Raw genomic sequence first — 22,328 nt, forward strand, 5'->3', positions numbered from 1 at the left:
GAATTTGCTCAGTCTAATTAAAGGGAGGCTCTTCACCAGCTTTGGGAGCTTCTCCAGCCCGTCCTCAATATGATAATGATAATCCTAAGTATCCCTACGGTTAGGAGTGCTGATTTTACTCTGTGCCAAGTAATGGTGCAAGATATGTAGATTATCTCATTTAACACATTGACTGCTACACTACAAAAAAAATTTTTTTCCTTGGGACCATGGTGTTTTATTACAAAAATAGAATAAAAACTTCAAAACCAAAAATGATCCTGTCTAATTTAATGAAAAATTTATTGTTTGTTATTGTTTTGTGTGCATGAGTTATATGCAGTTAAATTGTCGATATCTGTTGTAACAATAAGAACATTAACAAGTAAGATTTTCACGAACCAACTGTAGGCTTTTGCCCAGGGGGCCACACGTCACGTAACATGTATGCGATAGCATGGCAGCGTGAGTTGCCTGTGTGCGACACGGCTCCCAAGGTAAAGAGATGTGTGAGTTACATATGCTTCACGGGGCCCTGGGCTCAAAACTAGCATGAGTTAAATACAACTCACATGGCAATTAATGTGTTAATCTTGACAACCCTGTGGAGAAGGTAATTTTCATTCTCCTTGTATTTATGAGGTTTTGAGGCTCAGTGAGGGTGTGCAGCTTATTCATTGTCACACAGCTAGCAAATGGTGGAGCCAGGATTTAAATGTAGTAATTGCTAATAATAACAGGAGACATTTATGGAACACGTAATATGTGCCAAGCCCTGCTAAGTGCTCCCCATAGATTATCTCAGTTATCTGCACAACAGCTCTGTGAAGTAGGCACTGTTAATATTCTTGTTTTACTGCTGAGGAAATCCGGGTTAGGTTCAAGTAACTTGCTCAGGGTCCCAAATGTAATAACTGATAGAGCTCAGGTTTGACCCCAGAGCCAGTCTCACTCCCAGGCTTGGGCTTTTACCTGTCATCCCATACCTCCCCTCACCTGGCTGCTTCGGTCTCAGCTGCTCCATTCCAGGTTTCTGTTCCAGGCCTTGCTGTTTCTGACCTGCCTTTCTCTCCCTGCCCATCCCCCCAAGATTGTGCTGCAAGGACTCCTGCTGATGGGCCCGCAACTTTACCTCTCTTTTCCTAATTTTAGTTTTGTGTTTTAAATTATTTTAACATTTTTCTTTTCTTGTTTCTCATTTCCCTATATAGTTTATGCCTATAACTAATAATTTAATGAATCAATGAAGTTCCATCATCAAAATAAGTCCATACTGCCTAGAGCTCTGTCTTCCCACCCCTTGCACCAATGTTGCTTTTCGTTGTTAAGTAGAAGTTGGAAGTTAAATCTAATTTAAGACTGTTTGAGTTCCAAGATTCATATCCCCTGCCTTGCCTTTTGCAGAGCTTTGGTTCACAATAAGAATAATTGAAGTAATTTAGTTTAAGTCCTGGTATGCTACGAGCTCTGCTTTGAGGATCTCAGAGTTGCCTTCTCCCACCAGTGGTTGATGAAATGGAGCTGAGATTACACTTTAAACTGTTGTTTTTTTTCCTGGCTTAGAAAATAACATGCCTTAAAAGCTGAATTTTTAGGAAAACCTTTCATATTTTCCATTGCTTGGAAAAAAAGTATGTTGGCAATTGATAGAGAGATCAGACATCCTTATAAGCATTGTGATATTTTACTTGTTATGTTGAGCCTTGAAGGAGAAAAAGGAGTCTTATAAATTTAAATGTTACCCAGATTTATTACTTATATTTATTAATTTAATAACTGTAACTGTCAGTCCTAGTTGAAAGACTTTAAGAATGATTTTTGAGGTCTTGTGATACACAGTGTTGATCAGGTTTCTTGTCTTGCAATGCAGAGAGATCAGGAACTATTGTAACACCTTACTTTATACATGTCAGGTTGGCTTTGTGGAGAACCTTCATTTAGTCCTTACCCAAGAGGTAACAGGTTTACAAACTTTAGTGAGTTTGTGCCGGGACTCAAGCCCAAGTCTGTCTTCAAAGCCTGTGTTTTTTCCATTCCTCTGGTTGTGTGTGAGTAAATGCACACAATATGCTTATATTGGTTGTTTAATTGTGAAGTAGACATAGTTTGAATGTTGCACAGACGCTTGTAGATGTGTCTTGTTTCATGGGATCTTTTTGGGATAGTATGTGATTTGAACTGTTAATAATTGCAACATGAGTAAAATTGCCAGAGTTCATAGGGTTGACAACAAGCCTGACATTGAAGCAACAGCAAGTGAATATTTAAACTCTTGAAGTGGTTGCCAAAGTTCAGAAGCACAGAGATATGAATTCTAATCACAGGTGTGACACTGTAAAGGTTGTGGTGTGGGCTGGCTGCTGTTATCTCCATACCCATTAAAAAAAATATTTTCAAATTGGAAATAGCAACCCCCCCAGCTGCAAAAGTAAAAATGCACACTGTAGGAAATTGATGAAATACTTAAAGTAGTAGAGAGATGTTGATAGAGATCACCAATAAATTAATCTCTATTCACTGTTAATGCCTTGACTCTTTAGTGCATATTTATACGTGTACAAAATCGAGGCTGTTACTTCCCATTTCACAAATGAGGAAACTGAACTTCAGAGAAGTTAGTTTTCTCCGAAGTCACACAGCTACAATTGGTCTTTGAACCCTGGGCTTTCTGACTTTCTCTTTATTAAACTCATCGTGTTTATGCACAGTGGGCAAGAACGAAATTGTTTAATATTATATTTGGCCTTCAGTTTCTGACTGTATCTAATTGGACTAAATATTTGCCACCTGGATATCATGCAGAAAAAGATAAAAAGGCCTTCCAAAGAAGTTTTTCAAAGGGCCATTTAATGAAAAGGTAACATGGAAAGTATTTTTATGAAATTAATAGAATCTATGCATTTGAATCCTTTGAGCTTGGAGTTTTTGAAGAGGTTTTGTCATCATTATTTATGTGATAATTCTGCAAAACTTTCATCACTTTATAATAACTTTTAATAATAACCATTGCTGTCCTATGTTTTACAAGCCCCTAACTAATATTCCTATCTCTAGCCTTCTTCCCTCTAGTCTGCTTGTTTTAATTTTTGATAGGTAATTGCTGTTAATTGGAATCTTCACCACTAATGACAAGGTAGTGTAGTGCTGTGGAAAGAACACAGGCTCTGGAATCACTTGAATCGATGGTCTGAAAACAGACTAGTCATTTAGCAGTTCGGAGCCTCAGTCACTTAAATGGGCTTGATAATGTATACTTTGTGGGGTTGGTGTGAGAAATGGAGATATAACATAAAAGCTCTTGCTAGACACAAATCTACAGATTTTGGAAAGAAAAACAATCAAAAAAGCACTTGGTTTAGCTCCTCATATATAATTAGTGCTTAATAAGAGGTAGCTATGAATATTGTTCAAGATGAGCATTTTCCAATCATTGTTTACCTCCTTTTGTTGAGATTATTTAAATAAGCATTGCCACACTTTTTTTTTTTTTTTTGGCCTCGTGATCTAGGTTTCCCACTTCTTTTTATTTATTTTAATTTCAAAAGAAACAAAACCAGAAGATTTTATAAACTTAGTTTTAAATCTGCATGGAGTCACCCTCAATTCCTGTTGCTGTGTTCATAGCAATTTGGGGAACATGGGATCAGATGTCTGGGCTTTTGATTGCCCAGCAACAGCAGAGCTTCCCAGCCCCAGATTGAATGTGGCTGTAGCTTAGCTCTCCCGAACAACTGAGTTGACAACCTGAACAGCTGAAACGTAACCAGTGGTGGTGGCAGAGATGGAGTGCCTGAAAAGGGTGAGAAGCTGGGGCCTTTATTTCACAGTCTGAGTTATGACCTTGACAGCTCAAGTATCATTTGTTTGTGAATGATAACAAAACAGCCTTAATTCAAAGAGCAGATTAAAAGAAAGTTTATTTTCTTGTGATTGGAAGTATTAGTATACTTCAAAATTTTTTTCAGAGGACTAGAAAGAAGAAAAGAAGGAAATCCTGAAATCACCTAACCACTATTCCCATTTGGATCTTTTTCCTTCTAGACTTCTAGATTTCTTTTTAGATCATTTATAATTCGGTCATCTGTTTTTTCATAGAATGTTGCAACTTAGAAATAGTCCCGTGTTATCAATCTTTGTAAATATAGTTTTAAGATTTCATCATGTAGCCTTATCATACTGATCATTTTTTTTTTTTTTAAGAGGCAAGATCTCTTTGTGTTGCCCAGGCTGCAGTGCAGTGGCTGTTTGTAGGTGTGATCATACGCACTACAGCCTTGAACTCCTGGGCTCAAGGGATCCTCCTGCCTCGCTTCCCGAGTATCTGGGACAACAGACATGGGCCACCATGCCTGGCTTTTCCATTTTTGTGTTATGCATGTTTAGGTTACTTCTTATTTTTTACTGTTACAGGTAATTCTGTGATGAATGAGTTTGTATATAAGGCTGTTTTTCCCCCTATATTTTGGATTCTTCTGAGATTGAATCCTAGGAATGGAATTACTGGGATGAGTGTGAACATTGTTTATACTATACATATACAGACTCTATACGTAATCTGCCGATACATAACAGGTGCTTGTTTGGCCAGTTCTTGCCGATACATAACAGGTGCTTGTTTGGCCAGTTCTTGAGGAGTGATTATTAAGAGCACCATTTCATAAGAAGCGCACCAGCACTGGATGTTCTCGTTAAAACAATCTCACTTGATAAAGGAGAACTCGTTTTAATTTGTTCTTTTTGAGTATTGGTGGGTCACGATATTTTTTTGATATGTTTGATAATTACATGTGTATTTTCTCTAGTGAACTGTGTATTAATGAAATTAAGATATTCTTGACTCATTTAGCTCTTGGACTTTGCTAAAGTTGTAGCCTTTCAGGGTGGCCGTTGAGCCACCATGCTGACCACCTCTTTTTCTGCAGATGACCCTGGGTTTGAGCCGTTCTAATACAGGTGAACATTACAAGTGCTTGGATCCATTGCTGCTTTTTGTCAACCTAAGTAACAAACAAAGAGAGGCTCTCTAAAAGAAAATGATGTTTATTCAGGAATAGGGCATTGGAATGGGAATGTACATGCTTTAGTAAACTATGTGCATTTTCAGGGAGGTAAAGGAACACAAAGATTTTTAGTGAAAAAATGAGGAGATTACATAATTGTTTTGAGATAATTTCCGTTGGCTACAAGGGTCAATAGCAAGGGTGAAGCTAGTCTGAGGTTGGATAGGCAATTGCCAGGCAGAAGTATTTTTTGTATAGGGTCATGATGTCCTCGTGGAAGGTCATGGTTTTTGCGGAGTCTGTTGATAGTTTTTGCTATCAGGTATTTATCCATGAGAACTGTCTCTTCATAGCCTTCCCCAAATCTGTCAAGGTGTCAAGGTTTTTTTTTTTTTTTTTAAACAAAAGTGACTCCATTTTGATTCAGACAATTTTCACATTTTCAAATATAGCTCTTCATTTTCTACCTTTTAAAAATGATTTTATTTTTTAAAACCATTATGAAAGTAACATGTTCATTCATCTTAGAACATTTGGAAATACAGAGAAATGAAGGAAGAAAATCAACTTTAGTCCCACTGACTAAAGACAGTTACTGTTAGCATTTTGTGCTTTTCTTCTAGTTCTTTTAAAAATACTTCTTTTACACAACTGTGGACTTTTCTCCCTTGCCGTCAACATCATAACAAACATTATCCCGTGTTATTCCAGAATCTTCATATTACTTTTGCTTTGGATTTTGAATATTGTCTATCTTAATCTTTTTCTTTTCTTTTTTTCCCCCAAGGTGGAAAAGGAGCCCAGATTTCTTCGTTCGTTTCATGAAGTATGACAACAAGCTCACCTTGCTTTTCTCCCCTCTCTTCTAGGGGTCCAAAGACTACGAGGCTGCTCTGTCAGGAAAGGAAGCCCTTTTGGCCGAGCTGCACTCAGAAAACCTCTCCAAGAGTACAGAGAACCGCAGACTGCGTAGGAACGTTAAGAAGGTCAGCCAGGAGCTGAGCGACCTGCAGCAGGAGAGGGAGAGACTGGAGAAGGACCTGAAGGAAGCCCATCGAGAGAGGAGCAAAGGAGACTGCACCATCCGTGTGAGTGCCCCTGCCCTCTGACAGCGGGCTGGGGCTGTGTGGCCGTTTCTGGTTATAGGGTGATACTCAGTGCAGAAAACTTAGAAAAATCTGAAAATTATGAAGAAGGAAATAAAAATAAATTCATCATCTCATTACCTAGAAACGACCATTCTTAACTATTTGATGTTTCAGTCCTTTCATTCTCTCTCTCTCTCTCTCCCTCTCTTACTCACACACACACACACAAACACACACACGCACACACACATACACACCTGAAAATACAGGTTTGTATCCTGCTTTTTTTTTTTTGGAGATGGAGTCTTGCTCTGTCACCCTGGGTAGAGTACAGTGGTGTCATTGTAGCTCACTGCAATCTTGAATTCCTGGGCTCAATGGATCCTCCTGCCTCAGCCTCCTGAGTAGCTGGGACTGCAGGTGTGCACCATGATGCCTGGCTAATTTTTCTATTTTTTGTAGAGACAGGGTCTCGCTCTTGCTGAGGCTGGTCTTGAACTCCTGAGCTCAAGCAATCCTCCTGTCTCTGCCTCCCAGAGTGCCAGGATTACAGGTATGAGCCACCCCGCCCAGCCTGTATCCTGCTTTTTTTAATTTAATGTTCTCATGTCATGAATGTTCTTCAAAACATGTTTTTTTTTTTTTTTTTGGTGTCAGCACAATATTTCATCACTTAGATGGGCTATAATTTATTTAACTAGTTTTTTATTGAAGGGCGTTTAGATAATTTCACTTTTTTTGCCTTACAATGCATTTGCCAGCAAACATTTTTATACATAAATATTTATCCAGTGAGTCTTTCTTTTCTTTTCTTTTTTTTTGGAGATGAGGTCTTGCCATATATTGCCCAGGCTGGTCGCAAGGTTTTGAACTTCTAGGCTCAAGTGATCCTCCTACTCAGCCTCCTGAGTAGCTGGGATTATAGGCATGTGCCACCACACCCAGCTCACTGATTAATTCTTATAGGGGTATAACTACTGGGTCAAAGAGTATGAATATTTTAAAGACTATTTAAAAGATATACTCAAATTATTCTACAGAAAGATTGTACCAGGTTTCTATATGTGGTCTTTTTTTCATGACTGTACTCTATTCAGCCTTGAGTATTAGCATTTAAAAATTCTCTCTGAATTTTGGAGGCTTATTGAGTTTCAATTATATTTAAACTTCAGTATTCAATGCCTTTTAATCCCTCCTGAGAGTCACATCCAGATGCATGGCTTTGGTGCATTCAGGTGGGATCAGGGTCTGAGTCTGAGTGATCATTGCCACTCAGGTTAATTGGATTCCTTGCCCTAGATCTTGGGGCAGGCAGAGTCATTAGAATAAAGGACTCAAAAAAGAGCCCACAAGTACCAGGGGGGTAGTTCTGGCGGCTGCTGTTGGCAGGGATGACAAGATCCATGGGTTGTAACTCCAGTGTTAACACTGAAGAAAGGATTGAAATACAATGTTTGTGTATTTTATTAAAATTTTAACATTAATGGAGCAGTAATGGAAATTTAGAAAAATGAGAAAATAACAGCTACGGTTCTACTATCCTATCAAAATAACTCCTTTTCCTTTTCAGTATTACCTTTTGGTCCTGGTGTGTCTGGGGTCCTGGTATAATCAGAGGCTAGATGCTGGTCTGTGTTCTTTAGTCATTTACTCTGTCATAGGCACCTTCCCACGCTGTGTGGCTCCAGCGTGATCATGGTGAATGATGCACACTTTCACTGAATAGATTTCTTGTGATTTACTTAATAATTTTCTCCTTTGTTGGACATTTTGGCTGTTTAAATAATGCTACAATGAACATCTTTGGTCATAAAGACATTTTCTTTTCAAATCCATAGGATAGATTCTGAGGAGAGAGATTACCGGGTCAGATAGTGCAAATATTTTATATTGGTTAATCATGCTGCCAAATTAATTGTCCAAAGGGCTGGCCCGTTTTGTGCTGGCAACAGCAATGTTGGAGCTTTTTTGTCTGTTATTAAAAGACTTGTTTCCCATATTTATGCAGTGTTAATTGAACACCAAATGTGGTTTAGATACTGATGGAATTGTAAGATATAACTTCTGGAAGTTTTATTTTTCTAAGGAAGATGAAAAAATGTTATTCATGACAAAACACAAAACCATTTAAATCCAGAGCTAATAAATGTAACCTGTTCTCAGTGCAAAAGATCTTTGTGAGATGGAGTAGTCAGGGAAACCTGCTAGAAGGGGCTGACACTTGAGTTGAATGAGAAGGGTGAGATTTGGGTAGTGTGACTTCATGGATGAGTGAAGCCTGGCCAGAGGGTCCTTTAATAGAGTTACAGTTTTTATTGTAAAATTCTTATATTCTTTGCTGTTGGATAACAATTTTTTTAGTTTAAAATAGTTACCCCGCCATCCCTTACTGCTGTCATAAAAATGTTCATTAAGTAAAATTTGGATGGCAGAGGAAGGGGGGAGATACACACACATGCACATGCGCACACACATACACACATATATATAAAATTATATCTACATATATGATACGTAATTTTTTTACATTATAGCTTATTCTTGGTAAGCATTTGGGATGGCTATATAACATTACATCAAGTGGATATCCTGTAATTTTCTTACATATCCCTCTATTATTAGACATTTCATAATTCACTTATTCATATAAACACTGGTGCTTCTAGAAGAATTTTAGGCTGCTGTGGATAAAAAGATGTATTCCTATGTAACATGTATGCATCTTCATAAGGAGGTTACAGTGTTTGGCAAGGAATGGAAGGGACTGTGTGGCAAGAGGGAGGGATTGGGATGAAGTACGCTACGAGTAAGACTTTCTAGAGAGGGGCGGGAATCCAGCTTGAATAAACTTTGGCGAAAAGGGAAATTTATTGCCTTGTGTAACTAAATTGCTGGAAGGACAGGGACACTGGAACACTCTCTCTGAGAGCTGGCTTCTTTTTCTTACATCTGCATACTCCAGTTCCAAGTGGTTGGACCCCTCTTTGCCATCCCTGCTGGGATCACATCTTCCCAGTTTATTGCAGAAGAGGAAGGAGGACTCTCACATTTTGCTGCCCTGGCTGGCTTCTTGTCAGGATGGCCAGATGGGTGAGGTACTAAGTGAGCCAACTTGGGTCACTTGCCCGTCTTGCTTTGGCAGTAGTGTGTGTGTGTGTGTGTGTGTGTGTGTGTGTGTGTGTGTGTGTGTACACCATCATTGGAAGCCTCCTCTAGAACCACGTGTTTGGAGGGAGCAGGTACCCAGAGAAAGTGGTATTTTGTCTCAGGGCACTGGGCAGACCAGAACAACAGCTGTGCACTCTAAATGCTTACCTCATGTGAGCATGGCTGTGACTTAAAACTTCCTGGCATCTATCTTATCGTGGCTACTTTGATGCATCAAATTATGTATATGTTTCTGACAAGATGATTTGACTGTGTTTTCCCATTTTTTTGCATATGTACTGCATCCCAGTTGTATCTCTAGTTAACTTTTGGTTATAGTCTAAAGATTTGGATGTGTCTATTTCACACGAATGTTTTATACCAGCTCTTGGGGGTACTAGCTTGTTCAGAGTCTGGGGAAACATAGTGGGGTGGTTGTTTGCTTTATAGTGCTAGGGTAAATGCACAGGTGGAGCATAACCCACTAGCCTTGCAGATCTTGTTGTTTGTTTCTGTTAACTAGGCCTCTTTATTTAACTAGAGTGCCTCCCATTTGCCAGCTGCTACTGGTGTTGCTTTTGGATTGAAACAGACCAAAACCCAGACCTTTTAGTGGTCTTTATTTCTGCCCTGGCAAAGGAAAGGAATCATTCATACATTCAGCAACATTAGAATACTTCATGCAGGCCTTCTACTAAGTGGGGGACAGTTCCATAACAGAGATACGAATGAACTATGATAGGAACACAGAGAAAGGAAGTGGCTTGCAGGACCAGAGAAGGCTCCTGGGGAATGTAACTGTTGAACTGGTTGTGAAGTTTGAGTTAAAGGTTAGTAGCTAGGCAAGGGGGAGGAGGGTTTTGAACAGAAGGCGAAGATGCAGAGGTGGGAGAGAGAGTGGTGATTTTGGGGAAAAAGAGTTTGGGGCTGTAGTGAAGGGTGGTTGCCTCTAGGGGCATGTCAGTTCCAGAGCCTATACTTGACCCATAGGCAGTGGGGCCCCTGTGGAGGGGAGTTAAGCAGAGGCTGGACAGGATCAGATTTGCAGTTTGGGAAGACTAGTCTGACGGATGTCTTGGAGGGTGGATTGGTGTGGGAAAGTCAGGAGATGAGGTGAGAAAAGTCCTTTCTTCAACATGTAAGCCAGGCTCTTGAGAGGTCAGGGTTATAGGTGGGAAAGGGAAGGAACCTGTTCCTCTGTAATGAGGATGCTCAGGTCTGGCTTCTAGGGCTTGTCTTGGTGCACATTCAAAGGTTTACCCACCAGGACTCTTGGATATTCAGTTTTGAGTCTTCTGTTTACTCGAATATCACTGCATCCCACAGGTAGAATAAAGAAAATATTGGTAAGAAAAATGTCCAAAACACAGGTCTTGTTCTCAATCCACATTCAGCTTAATCTTCAGCAACCTTCATTGGAAATGAAAACTGCTATTTGGAGTGATAGACATAAAGCAGATGTGGTCCTTCGGTGTGGATATACTTTACATTTTACAAAGGATTGCCTGTGTTTTTTATGATGCTCACACCATTGTGTTTGGGCATTTTACGGATTAATCTCAACCTCAGAATTTAAGTGGCTTGACCCTGGTAACATAGAAAGTAATATATATGTGACATGGATCCCCAGGTCTATGGATTCTAATTTCAGGACTTTGCCTAAGATACTGTGCTGTGGCTATGCCAAACAATCAATAATAAAGTTGAGAATACTGTGCTTTTTGACAAAAAGGAAGATTGATACATTTTTAGCTTCTCAACAGACCAGAAGAATACATTCTCAAGAACATCCAACTTGAACTATTCTGGATAATTGAAGCTTTAAAAATTATAATTTGTTCCTCTCGTTTCAGAAACATTTGCAGAGGTTTATAGAAAGTCATAAGATTAAATGAGATTAAAAATAAAGGCATTAGGATCAAGAAAAAATAAAGGTGACTAGTTAAATGGAACCACAGAGTGAGTATGTGAAAATACATGTTGTGATGTTCTTCACTTTGCTAAGGAGGAAGACTTACAGCTCAGTTGATAATTCCTGGCAGCAAAGGTAAAGAGGGAAATTCAGTTACAAGGTCTCCAGTGTCTGTAAGATGACCATGTTAAGATAAAAGGGCAGCTTTTGCTGGCACTAAGGCATGAAGGAAGAATTGCCTCTGGTGGCTTTTTATAAAGAGTATTCTGAACAGTCTACAGGGTCTTCAACAATACCCCACTTAATAAAAGGAATTCTGCACAGGGCCAGATCAGTGTTATCCAAGTCAGTAAGCTTGTAAGTAGGAAGGTTCTCAGTCCTTGGGACTATATCTAGCTGTTTTTCATTATTCTCTTTCCTTGGACAAGAACTGCAAAATCAGTTGGAAATGCTGCAGCCCGGTTTACATACGAGGCCTGACTTAAAGGCTGTGCAGAGGACCTAGATCAAGCAGTACTGGTTTTTGTAGCATTCCCTGAATTCTGATGGTAAGCCAACTGGTTCTCTTTTGGATGTGATCAAACCATCCTTTGCTCATGCCAGCAACATTTATTGCCAGTCTCATTGTGCCTGTTCTTTAGCATTTTGGAGGGTGGCAATTCTTTTGCTGAAAATTCAGCTTGGATCAGAGGCATATGAATGCATTGTGTCTGATCATGATGAACACTGGAGCTTGGGCAGTGAGAGGTCCTCATGTTTGTTTTTAATTGCCTGTGATTGCAGTGACCGAGTGCCAGTTGACTCAGCATGTGTTGTAATTTGCAGTTTGTTTATTTGTTTGTTCAACAGACATTTATTGAGTACTTGCAATGGTGCAGGCACTGTTGTTGGGCTCTGGTGAATACAAGCTTTACTTCTTTGGAAATTTTATTTATAATGAGAAAGGTCAAAAAGTAAGGGTCACAAATAGATCCCCTGTATTGTATTATACCTCCTTTGCCACCAGAGGAATGCATATCCCTACAAGAAAGTTCAGGAGGCCTTTGCAAACAAAACAAAACAAAACAACCCCCCCCCCCCCCGCCCCCAAAACCAACAAACAAAAAAGCCAGTGTTCCAAGTCTGTGTCCTACTTGTGGTGTTTAAAGTGTCCTAACCTCTGATGTCTGTAACAGGGATGCTGCTTGGATCCTCAAATCCCTGCCCTCATATCTCTGAGTTTGATACTGTTTGGACCTAGAGACTTGAAGCTTTCCTTTTGGTGTGTGCACACGCAGGAGTGTGTGTGTGTTTCGTGAAGGGAGAAAGAGAGAGAGAAATCTTTATTTTAGATGTGCTCTCTCTGGTTCAGGTGCTCCGTATTCTACCCAGAGTGGGTGGGGGAGAGAAGCAAGCCATAGTTTTTCTGTTTTCCTTTATAAGCAACATATATTAGACATTGGCTTAGCTGCATTCCCCAGACTGTCTCAGAATGCTCTCATCTGTTATGAGCCCTGTCATCTGCTACCCTGACAAGTGTGTGCTTCAGTACCTGGGCACTTAGCTCTGTGGGGATGCATTTGCTGGCTAAAGCCCCCAAATCTAATCAAAGTTATACCTGTCACCTTGCTGGCTAATCCTGTGTGCTTTGACAGGAGTGGGTTTAATTTCAGGGTGGTTCAGCCTGAACCCCTCCTGTTCTCACATGCATTCATTGATGGATAGCTCTAAGGGAGACTGTGACAGCATTTAGAACATCTCTTGGTGAACCGGAATCAAAACATGGCATTTGGAGACAGAGTCTACAGGCTGGTTGGTTAGTGCTAAACCACAGACCTGAGGCAGTATGTTTTTTAAACAAGGGTCAAATGTTCTCCTTGCCTTTTTTTCTTTTTTAAATCAAATGTGAAGATTTTGAGTTGGTAACCTTGTAGAATAATGTGCAGTTTAAATGACCTATGTTGGAAGAAGTTCTGTCTTTGCAAGTTCCAGTTTCTTATAAGAGGGCCTGTCAGCAGAGACATTGAAGTCAAATGGGATTTGAGTCCTGGCTCCATCACTTACTAGATGTTGAACCAGCAACTTTGTCTCTCCGTACCATGGCGTCCATTGCTTATTAGAAAAATAGGGGTTAATGGTTAGGATTATCTGAGATAGGGTATAGGACTTAGCATAATACCTGACACATCATAAATGATTAATAATTGTTAGCTACTTTGATAATAACACCTCTGCCTTGGGCCCTAGACACTTAGCAATTTTAATAGGCATCTTTGGAATAGTGGAAGACAGTGTTGGACTTGAGTTGCAATCTCAGCTTCACTTAGAGGTGCTTACTCTTGAAGCCAACTACTTAACCTCTCGAAATTAATGTTTACTCCCCTGAAATGGGGTTGATTACGTCTATTTTAGGATTAAACAAATGAACACTAAAGTTTAATGCATGAGAAAATGCCTGCTGTGGTTCCTGACACAGAGAGGTATATGCTCAGTGTATAAGATTCATTCTCTTCTTTCCTCTTTTCCTACTTTTAATTGTATGGCAGGTGCTGGCTCAGGACTTTGAATGAAAAACCATTGCTGGCTAGGATCTACTGGACTCTGTTGATTAATAAATGTGGTCTGCCCTTCTCCCGGTCAAGTCACCAGAGCTGTAAATTTTTTCCATGATCAACACTAACCTCTCCTCCGGAGGAAGTGCTTGTCTGTTCCTTTCCAGCTGGTTGATCCCTTTAGAAAGGGAGTCAGAACACTCCCAGCCTGAGAGACCCTGGAGCGTCTCAGTGGCTCATGCATGGGCTGTTGGGAAAGCCACTTTAAGAGGCTTGCATGTGGAGTTGCTGTAATCTCTGTGGGGCACAAACGGGGAAACTTTCTCTTATCTCACCTTCTTATTTTATCTTTTCTGTGCCAGGCTCTGTCCTGGGTACTGGAAGTACAGGACTGAATCAAATCATACACAGTCTCTGAAGGAATCTAGTGGAGAAATATAATAGAAATGCAGACAAAGAGCTAATTAAAATATAGCATGATAAATGCTGATAGTGGGATGGACCCAGTGTTTTGGGAGCAGGGAATGGAACTTTGCTAAGAGACCAGAAGGGGAGGGAGGGAAGACTTCACTGAGGAGGTGGGTTTGAGCTGTTTTCCCTGGGTGACAGGAGGTGGAAATGCATTCCTGGTAGAGGAAAGGCCTGTGCCAAGGCTTGGGGGGCATGAATGAGCCTGGCATGTGGGCAGCAGTGAGTGGGGCTGGAGATGGGGCAGGTATGTTCTGTTGCATCCTTCAGGTGGGGTTTTAGAGAGATGTGGTGTCTTGCCTGGTGCTTGACCCAGCTGGACCTTGATGTCTACATGGTTTGAACTCCCAGCTCCTTTGTCCACTCTTTGTGGCTTTCTGGTGACAGCTACACTGCGCCCCTTGCTCAGAACTTCTGCAATCTTCACAGCCAGTACCATCCAGCTAGGTGAGGCACATTTGTTAGTTCTATAGGGCAAGGACTCTTTGATTCAGTGGCTTCTGGAGTTTTTCCACCTAGCATAAGAATTCTTTATTCAAATGAACTCTTAGGGACAAGAAACATAAAAGTAGAGCTTCTCAGGGTGAAGTGAGATAGGAGGCCTGGCACCCTCCTTTGCCCCACCATGTCCTGCTTCTGCCACAGCCCCCAGGAGCAATGAGGCTCCACAGAATGTGGCTTGCACACTGCTGTCTCCTACTAATTCTAGAAATTCTCCTTACGTCACCAAGTGCCTATACCTCATTAAGAGTTTGGAGACGTTTCCTTTGTATTTTTAAAGGTAACCACTGAGCGCTTTGACAAGCTCTCTCACAGTGAAACCTGATAAGGTGGAAATTTGATGGATGAGAACCTTCTCGTTCCCCATCTGGCCAGAGATAAAACAAACTAGCTGGCTGGAGAAGGAAGTATGAGGGCCTGGCTCTTCATTTCTAATGCGATTCTAAGATTTTAGGGATATTTTATTTTTTCAAACAATCCACTTTTAAAAAAATTTTTTTAATCAGCCAGTCTACTGTGAGAGAGCCCTGCCTTGCAGAGGCAGCTCTCAGCTCAGTGTTGGTCCAGAGTGTACCTGTGAATCTTACAGAGAAATTGCTGGTTAGTAGAGAAATTGAAGTCATCAGTTGATGTTATCATACTGATCTTGCTGTGAGCACTAACTTTAAATCAAGTTGGTAGTCTGGTATAGGATAGGGGTTTTCAAACCTTTTTTTCCTGTGTAAATCCTTTTTGGTCAGATGCAAATAAAACAGATGCACCCAAGGGAGCTCTGCCGATTCCTTAGGATGGTGGCATTTTGCATTAAAATCAAATATAACTTTTTGTGCTCTTCACCTAGCCTACTGAGCCAATTTCTGGAGGAAGGCCCAAGAACATGTAGTAAGATGATACTGATAGCCAGTCAACCTTGGGTATTCTTAATCCTAGAGCTTCTTGGTTTCGTTTGAAAAACCACTGGTGTAGTAAAAAGAATACAAATGGACCTGGTTTTAAAAAAATCCTGGCTGGGCACGGTGGCTCACGCCTGTAATCCTAGCACTCTGGGAAGCCGAGACGGGAGGCTCACTCAAGGTCAGGATTTTGAGACCAGCCTGAGCAAAAGCGAGACCCCATCTCTACTAAAAAAAATAGAAAGAAATTAGCTGGACAACTAAAAATATATATAGAAAAAATTAGCTGGGCATGGTGGCTCATGCCTGTAGTCCCAGCTACTTGGGAGGCTGAGGCACGAGGATGGCTTGAGCCCAGGAGTTTGAGGTTGCTGTGAGCTAGGCTGACGCCATGGCACTCTAGTCTGGGCTACAGAGTGAGACTCTGTCTCAAAAAAAAAAAAAAAAAAAAATCCTGCTTCTACTACTTTTTACCAATGTTATTTTGGTTAAGTTACTTGAGCTCTTTGAGCTTCAGTTTTCTGATTGGTAAAATGGGCCTAACCAGAGTAAAGACGTCCCTCACAGATACTGTGGGTTCGGTTCCAGACTATTGCAGTAAAGCGAATATCACAATAAAGTGAGCAACATGAATTTTTTGGTGTCCCAGTGCATATGAAGGTGTTACGTAAAGTGCATACATAGTGTTGTGTAAGCACTGCACTGTGGTCTATTAAGTGTGCAATAGCATTATGTCTAAAAATGACAAGGTGCATACCTGAATCTTTATTGCTAAAAAATGCTATTAATAATAATCATCTGAGCCCTTAGTGAATCATAATCTTTTTGCTGATAGAGGGTCTTGCCTCAATGTTAATGGCTGCTGACTGATCGGGGTGGTGGTTGCTGAAGGCTGGGGTGGCTGTGGCAATTTCTTAAAATAAGACAACAACGAAGTTTGCTGTATGGATTGACTATTCCTTTCACAAAAGATTTTTCTGTAGCGTATAATGCTATTTGATAGCATTTTACCCACAATAGAACTTTTTTCAAAATTGGAATCAGTCCTCTCACACCCTGCCACTACTTTATTGACTAAGTTCATGTCAATATTCTAAGTCCTTTTCTGTCATTTCAACCATGTTCACAGCATCTTTACCAGGAGTAGGTGCCATCTCAAGAAACCACTTTCTTTGCCCATCCATAAGAGGCAACTCCTCCTCTGTTCAAGTTTTTTCATGAAATCGCAGCAATTCAGTCACATCTTCAGGCTCTACTTCTTTTTCTTTTTTTCTTGTTTTGAGACAGAGTCTTGCTCTATCTCCCCAGGTAGAGTGCGGTGGCATCATCGTAGCTCACTGCAACCTCAAACTCCTGGGCTTAATTGATTCTCTTGCCTCAGCCTCCTGAGTAGCTGGGACTACAGGCACGCTCCACCATGCCCAGCTAATTTTTCTATTTTTTGTAGAGATGGGGTCTTGCTCTTGCTCAGGCTGCTCTTGAACTCCTGAGCTCAAACAATCCTCCCGCCTCGGCCTACCAGAGTGCTAGGATTACAGACATGAGCCATCACTCTTGGCCAGGCTCCATTTCTAATTCTAATTCTCTTGCTGTTTCTACCATATTTGCAGTTACTTTCTCCACTGAAGTCTTCAACCCCTCAAAGTCATTCATGAATGTTGGAATCAACTTCTTCCAAACTCCTGTTAATGTTGTTGTTTTGACCTCTTCCCATGAATCACCTATGTTCTTAATGTTATCTAGAATGGTGAATCTTTTCCAGAAGGTTTTCAGTTTACTTTGCCTAGGTCCATTAGAGGAATCACAGCCATAGCCTTAGAAATATATTTCTTACGTAATAAAACTTGAAAGTCAAAACTTTTCCTTGATCCATGGGTCACGGATTGGATGTTGTGTTAGCAGGCATGAAGACAGCATTGATCTCCTTGTACATCTGCATTGGAGCTCTTGTGTGACTAGATGCATTGTCAGTGAACAGTAATACTTTGAGAGGAATCTTTTTTTTTTTCTGAGCAGTAGGTCTCAACAGTAGGCTTGAAATATTTAGTAAAACCATGCTATAAACAGATGTGGTATCATCCAGGCATTGTTATTCCGTTTATAGAGCACAGGCAGGGTAGATTTAGCATAATTCTTAAGGGTCCTAGGATTTTTGGAATGTTAAATTAGCATTGGCTTCAACTTAAAGTCACCAGCTGCATTAACCCCCCAAAAGAGAGTCAGCTGGACTCTCTTTGGAGCTTTGAAGCCAGGCATTGACTTCTCCTCTCTAGCTGTCAAAGTCCTAGATGGCATCTACTGCCAGTGTAAGGCTGTTTCGTCTACATGGAAAATTTTTGTTTAGTGCAGACACTTTCACCAGTTACCTTAGCTAGATCTTCTGGATAACTTGCTGCAGTTTGTACCTCAGCACGTGCTGTGGCACTTCATACTTTTATGTTACGGAGATGGCTTCTTCCCTAAAACCTCATGAACCAACCTCTGCAAGCTTCATGATTTTTTTTCTGCAGCTGCCTCACCTCTCTTAGCCTTCGCAGAATTGAAGAGAGTTAGGGCCTTGCTCTGAATTAGACTTTGGCTTAAAGGAATGTTGTGGCTGTTTTGGTCTTCTATCCAAACCACTAAAACTTTTTCCATATCAGCAACAAGGCTCTTTTGCTTTCTTATCATTTGTGTGTTCACTGGAGTAGCACTTTTAATTTCCTTCAAGAACTTTCCTTTGCATTCGCAATTTGGCTAACTGGCGCAAGAGGCTTAGCTTTTGGCTTATTTTTAGCTTTGACATGCCTTCCTCACTAAACTTAATCATTTCTAGATTTTGATTTAAAGCGAGAGACATGCAACTCTTTCTTTCACTTGAATACTTAGAGGCCATTGTAAGGTTATTAATGGGCCTAATTTCAATATTGTTGTGTCTTGGAGACTAGGGAGGCCCGAGGAGAGGGAGAGAGACGAGGGAACGGTCGGTGAGTGAAGCGATCAGAACACACGAAACGTTTATCAGTTAGGTTTGCCGTCTCATGTGGGTGCAGTTCGTGGCACCCCAAAACCATTACTATAATAATATCAAAGATCACTGATCACAGATCACTATAGTAGATAATAATAATGAAAAAGTTTGAAATATTGTGAGAATTACCAAAACGTGATAGAGACATGAAGTGAGCACATGCAGTTGGGACACTGGGCTGGCAGACCTGACGCAGGGCTGCCTCGGGCCTTCGATCTGTAGAGCACGCGGTGTCTGTGAAGTGCGGTAGAGCAGAGCGCACTAAAATGAAGCCTGCCTGTGTCTGTTTGGCAGGGCTGCTGTGAGGGTTGAATGACGTGATGGATAAAGTGCCTGGCACTCTCCTAAATACCATAGAGGTTTGTAGAAAAAAGTGGCGGGTGGTATTTTGGGAGGATGATTGATGAGGACCTGAGTAATCAGATTGGTCTTTGTGGAAGAAATGGCACTTGGGTTGAGCCTTGAAAGATAGCATGCTGTCTTTAGGCAGAATTAGAGGGAATTTTATGATACTTTTTTCCAGGTGGAGGGAACGGGCTGGATACAGAGAGCCTGGAGAGTATGTTAATAAGGTGCTTGGGTCAGGGGGACTGGGTGGGGATGAGGCTGCAAGGTAAGCTGGAGCCCGCTCTAGCAGCCTTGCATGGATGGCTTGTTAGGATAGCCTGTTCTGCAGTTAATCTGGAGTTTCTGAAGGATGCTGAGCAGAGATGTAATGACCGAAGGTCTACATGTGGTTTGGTGGGGTGAGCCCAGAGACGGGGAGACCAATTAGGAAGCTGTTGCAGTTGACTGGTAAGGGCTGAGTTATGAAGAAGTCAGTGGTGGTGGGATGGAAGGAGGTGAGGGGCCGAGGGTGGTGGGAGGGATACTTTTCTCCCTCACTACTGTAGCGTCTACCCTTCCTCCTTTCTAATCAAGGGAGGAGTCAGTAATCTGATTAACCAGAATCTAGGATATTTTTTGGGCCATCTTTGTTAATGGGTGGGTTACTGTACCTTAAGGCAAGAACCCAAGTTCCAGATTCTCCTGCTTTCTTGCTTCAGACACAGCCTCGTCTCCTTCCCAGTCGTCTTTGTCCACTTTACTTCTCCTTGAGTGAAAGGACTCAGGCAGCTCCCTCATGCTGTGTTCACCCTCCCTGTCTTTCCCCGCCAAAAAACCAATAACAACAAACCACAACCTTTAATTTTATCAGAAAGTGCTGCTCTGGGTACGAGATTGTCACAGACTTGTACTTTGATTCCCATCCTGCTATTGTTTCTGGTGTATGGCTCCTTTTGGACTCTGAGGATGGCAGGAGTGGAAGACAGGGCAGGATTTGGGCACTCTTGGCTGTGAAGAGCGCCTAATCCTCACCTTCATCTCATGTGCTCTGTGTTGAGGATGTGCTGTACCTTGAGGTCTGGGTTACCTGGTGGATGACCAGGTGCGTGTGAGAGGGAGGGGCAAGAGCCAAACCCTGTGGCTGGGTGAGTGGTGGTGCTGTGTCCTCATGAGCAAGCCCGGTAGGAGGGGTCGCCCTGGGGGCTGTGCATGGAGGAGAGAAAGGTGGGACAGCATCATTTGCTCTGCACCAGCTGTTGTGCTGCATTACCCATCATGCATTCTCTCATTTAGCCCTCCAAGGACCCTGGGAGTTTGCATTATTATCTTCATTTACTGGAAAGGAAACACTAAAAAAGATTTCAGTTATCAGTCTTTGGTCACACAGCTAGTTAGCAGTAGAGCCAGGATTCAAGGCCAGGTCTGTCTGTTTTCACAATCCAAGAATATTAAAGGAAGTTTGGGGAAACCACCTAAGATTATCAATTTTCATTTCTGATTGTTTTGCTCAGGCAAGACATGCCGTCTCCATGCCTCCTCAAAACACTCATTATAACCCCTCTGGTGACAGCGCTTGAGCCTGTGGCTGTCTTTGTGTTGCCATGGCAGCTGTTCTTCCTGAAAGCCACCTCAGCACACCAACACCCCCAACCCCTGCCTCCGCCCTGCCCCAGGAGTCATTTTACTTTAAGCCTTCTCTGACTGCTCTTCATATGAGGTTTGAGGCCTCTGGTTCTGCCCATTCCTTAGGAGGTGGGCCTCAGTCTCAGGCTAGATAGTCTGCCAATCCAGGTCCTTAAGAAGCTATAAAATTACCTCGGGGTGTTGGAATTATTGACCAATGGAAGCTCATGTCACAGACTGGTTTTATATTAATACTTTCTTTGGCCTTAACCAGTAGTGCAGTTGGGTGGAAAGTTCTGAAGGAATTTGGGGTCATACTGACCTGGATTTGAATTGCAGCACTAGAATTTACTTGTAAAGCTTTGTGAAAATCTCTCAACCTCTTTGAGCCTTAGTTTCTTTTCTGTGAAAACATGACCAATAATACCATGTAGGCAGTTATTAGGGTTAGAGATGTTTTATCTAAAAATGCCTTGGCCTGTGCTTGGCTCATAGCTGGTGCTTAGTAAATGGTGGATTCTGTTACTAGTGATTATAATAAGAGAAGTAGTTTATAGTCTTTGGTATTCTGAGTTTATTCAAGACCCTGATGGTGCTGTAGGCCCTCTGCCCCCACAAAAATGTACACGCACACAAATTTACATGGGATCCCAGGGCCCAGTCAGTGGACTTTAGGTTAGGAACTCCTAATCTTGGGAGATGACAAAACTACATGTCCTTTCTGGAATTCTGGGTTTCATATTGTCAACTCTGTTAGGTTTAGGGGACATGTGAGAGAAATGTGGCACATTAGTAGTCTTTATCACTTAAGACAGCGGTCCCAACCTTTTTGGCACCAGGGACCAGTTTCATGGAAGACAATTTTTCCACAGATGGGAGTGCGGAGCTGAAGTTTTACTATGTTGTCCACTGCTCACTTCCTGCTGTGTGGCCTGGTTCCTAAGTTTCATGGAAGACAACTTTTCCACGGGTGGGGCAGAGCTCAGGCAGTGATGCACGGCCCAGTTCCTAACAGGCTATGGACCAGTACTGGGCCGTGGTCTGGGGCCTGGGACTGCAGACTTAAGACATGTAAGAAGTTCTTACCAGGCAGTCAAATTAAAATTTTAAAAGCAAATATAGAGGAGAATGGAATAAATGATTGCTGAGTACACACATGTATGCTAGAACTTGAACCACACATCAAAATATGGGTCTGATAGGTGTTTGTATAAAGGAGGGAACCAAATCTGGGCAATGATGTAAATGGACCTGTAATTACCGTGCACAGGAACAGTGCACTCTCTGTACTCAGCATGATGTATGAACACTTTAGAATCAAAGGGTAGGCATGATCTTTCTAGGATGGTTTGCAAGTTTATTGTGAATTTAAAGATGTACACAAATGGCTGGCTTAACACAGATCTTATAGTCATTCTTCATAGCAGTTTTCAGGAGGAAGTTTCTAAAAGTGAGTATCATGTGATCATTAAGTGGCTTGAGATCAGTGTGTTAGTGAGTGCTGCAAGGAGATCTAAAGTCTTGCCATGGTGTGGAGGTGAAGTGAGAGGCTTTGGAATCAGAGCTGGAGTCAGGCAGGTGCTGTCCCTTAGTGACTGTGATCTTGGGCAAATTACTTTACCTGTCTCAGCCTGTTTCCTCATCCATAAATGGGGAGCATTCCCATCTAACTCATTCATTGATTTATTCAGTTACCCAACTGATATTTATTTAGTGTTTTTCTGGTTATCTGTTGCTATATAACAAATTTCTTCAAAACTTGGTGTCTTGAAACGATAATCGTTTTATTATATTTCATGAGTTTGTGAACCAAGGATTTGGGCAGGGCTTAGCTGGGTGATTTTCTGGT

General features: G+C 41.4%; 1 protein-coding gene across 1 annotated transcript in view; it reads left to right on the forward strand.

The window, feature by feature from the left end:
• CDK5RAP2 (CDK5 regulatory subunit associated protein 2) overlaps positions 1-22,328 on the forward strand; it is a 175,424-nt gene that overhangs the window by 53,136 nt on the left and 99,960 nt on the right. The window contains exon 12 of the mRNA XM_045563942.1: positions 5,849-6,067. Coding sequence (XP_045419898.1) covers positions 5,849-6,067 — 219 coding nt within the window. The remainder of the gene's footprint in view (positions 1-5,848; positions 6,068-22,328) is intronic.

The sequence above is a fragment of the Lemur catta genome, chromosome 10, assembly GCF_020740605.2.
Source record: "Lemur catta isolate mLemCat1 chromosome 10, mLemCat1.pri, whole genome shotgun sequence".
NCBI classification, from domain to species: Eukaryota; Metazoa; Chordata; class Mammalia; order Primates; family Lemuridae; genus Lemur; species Lemur catta.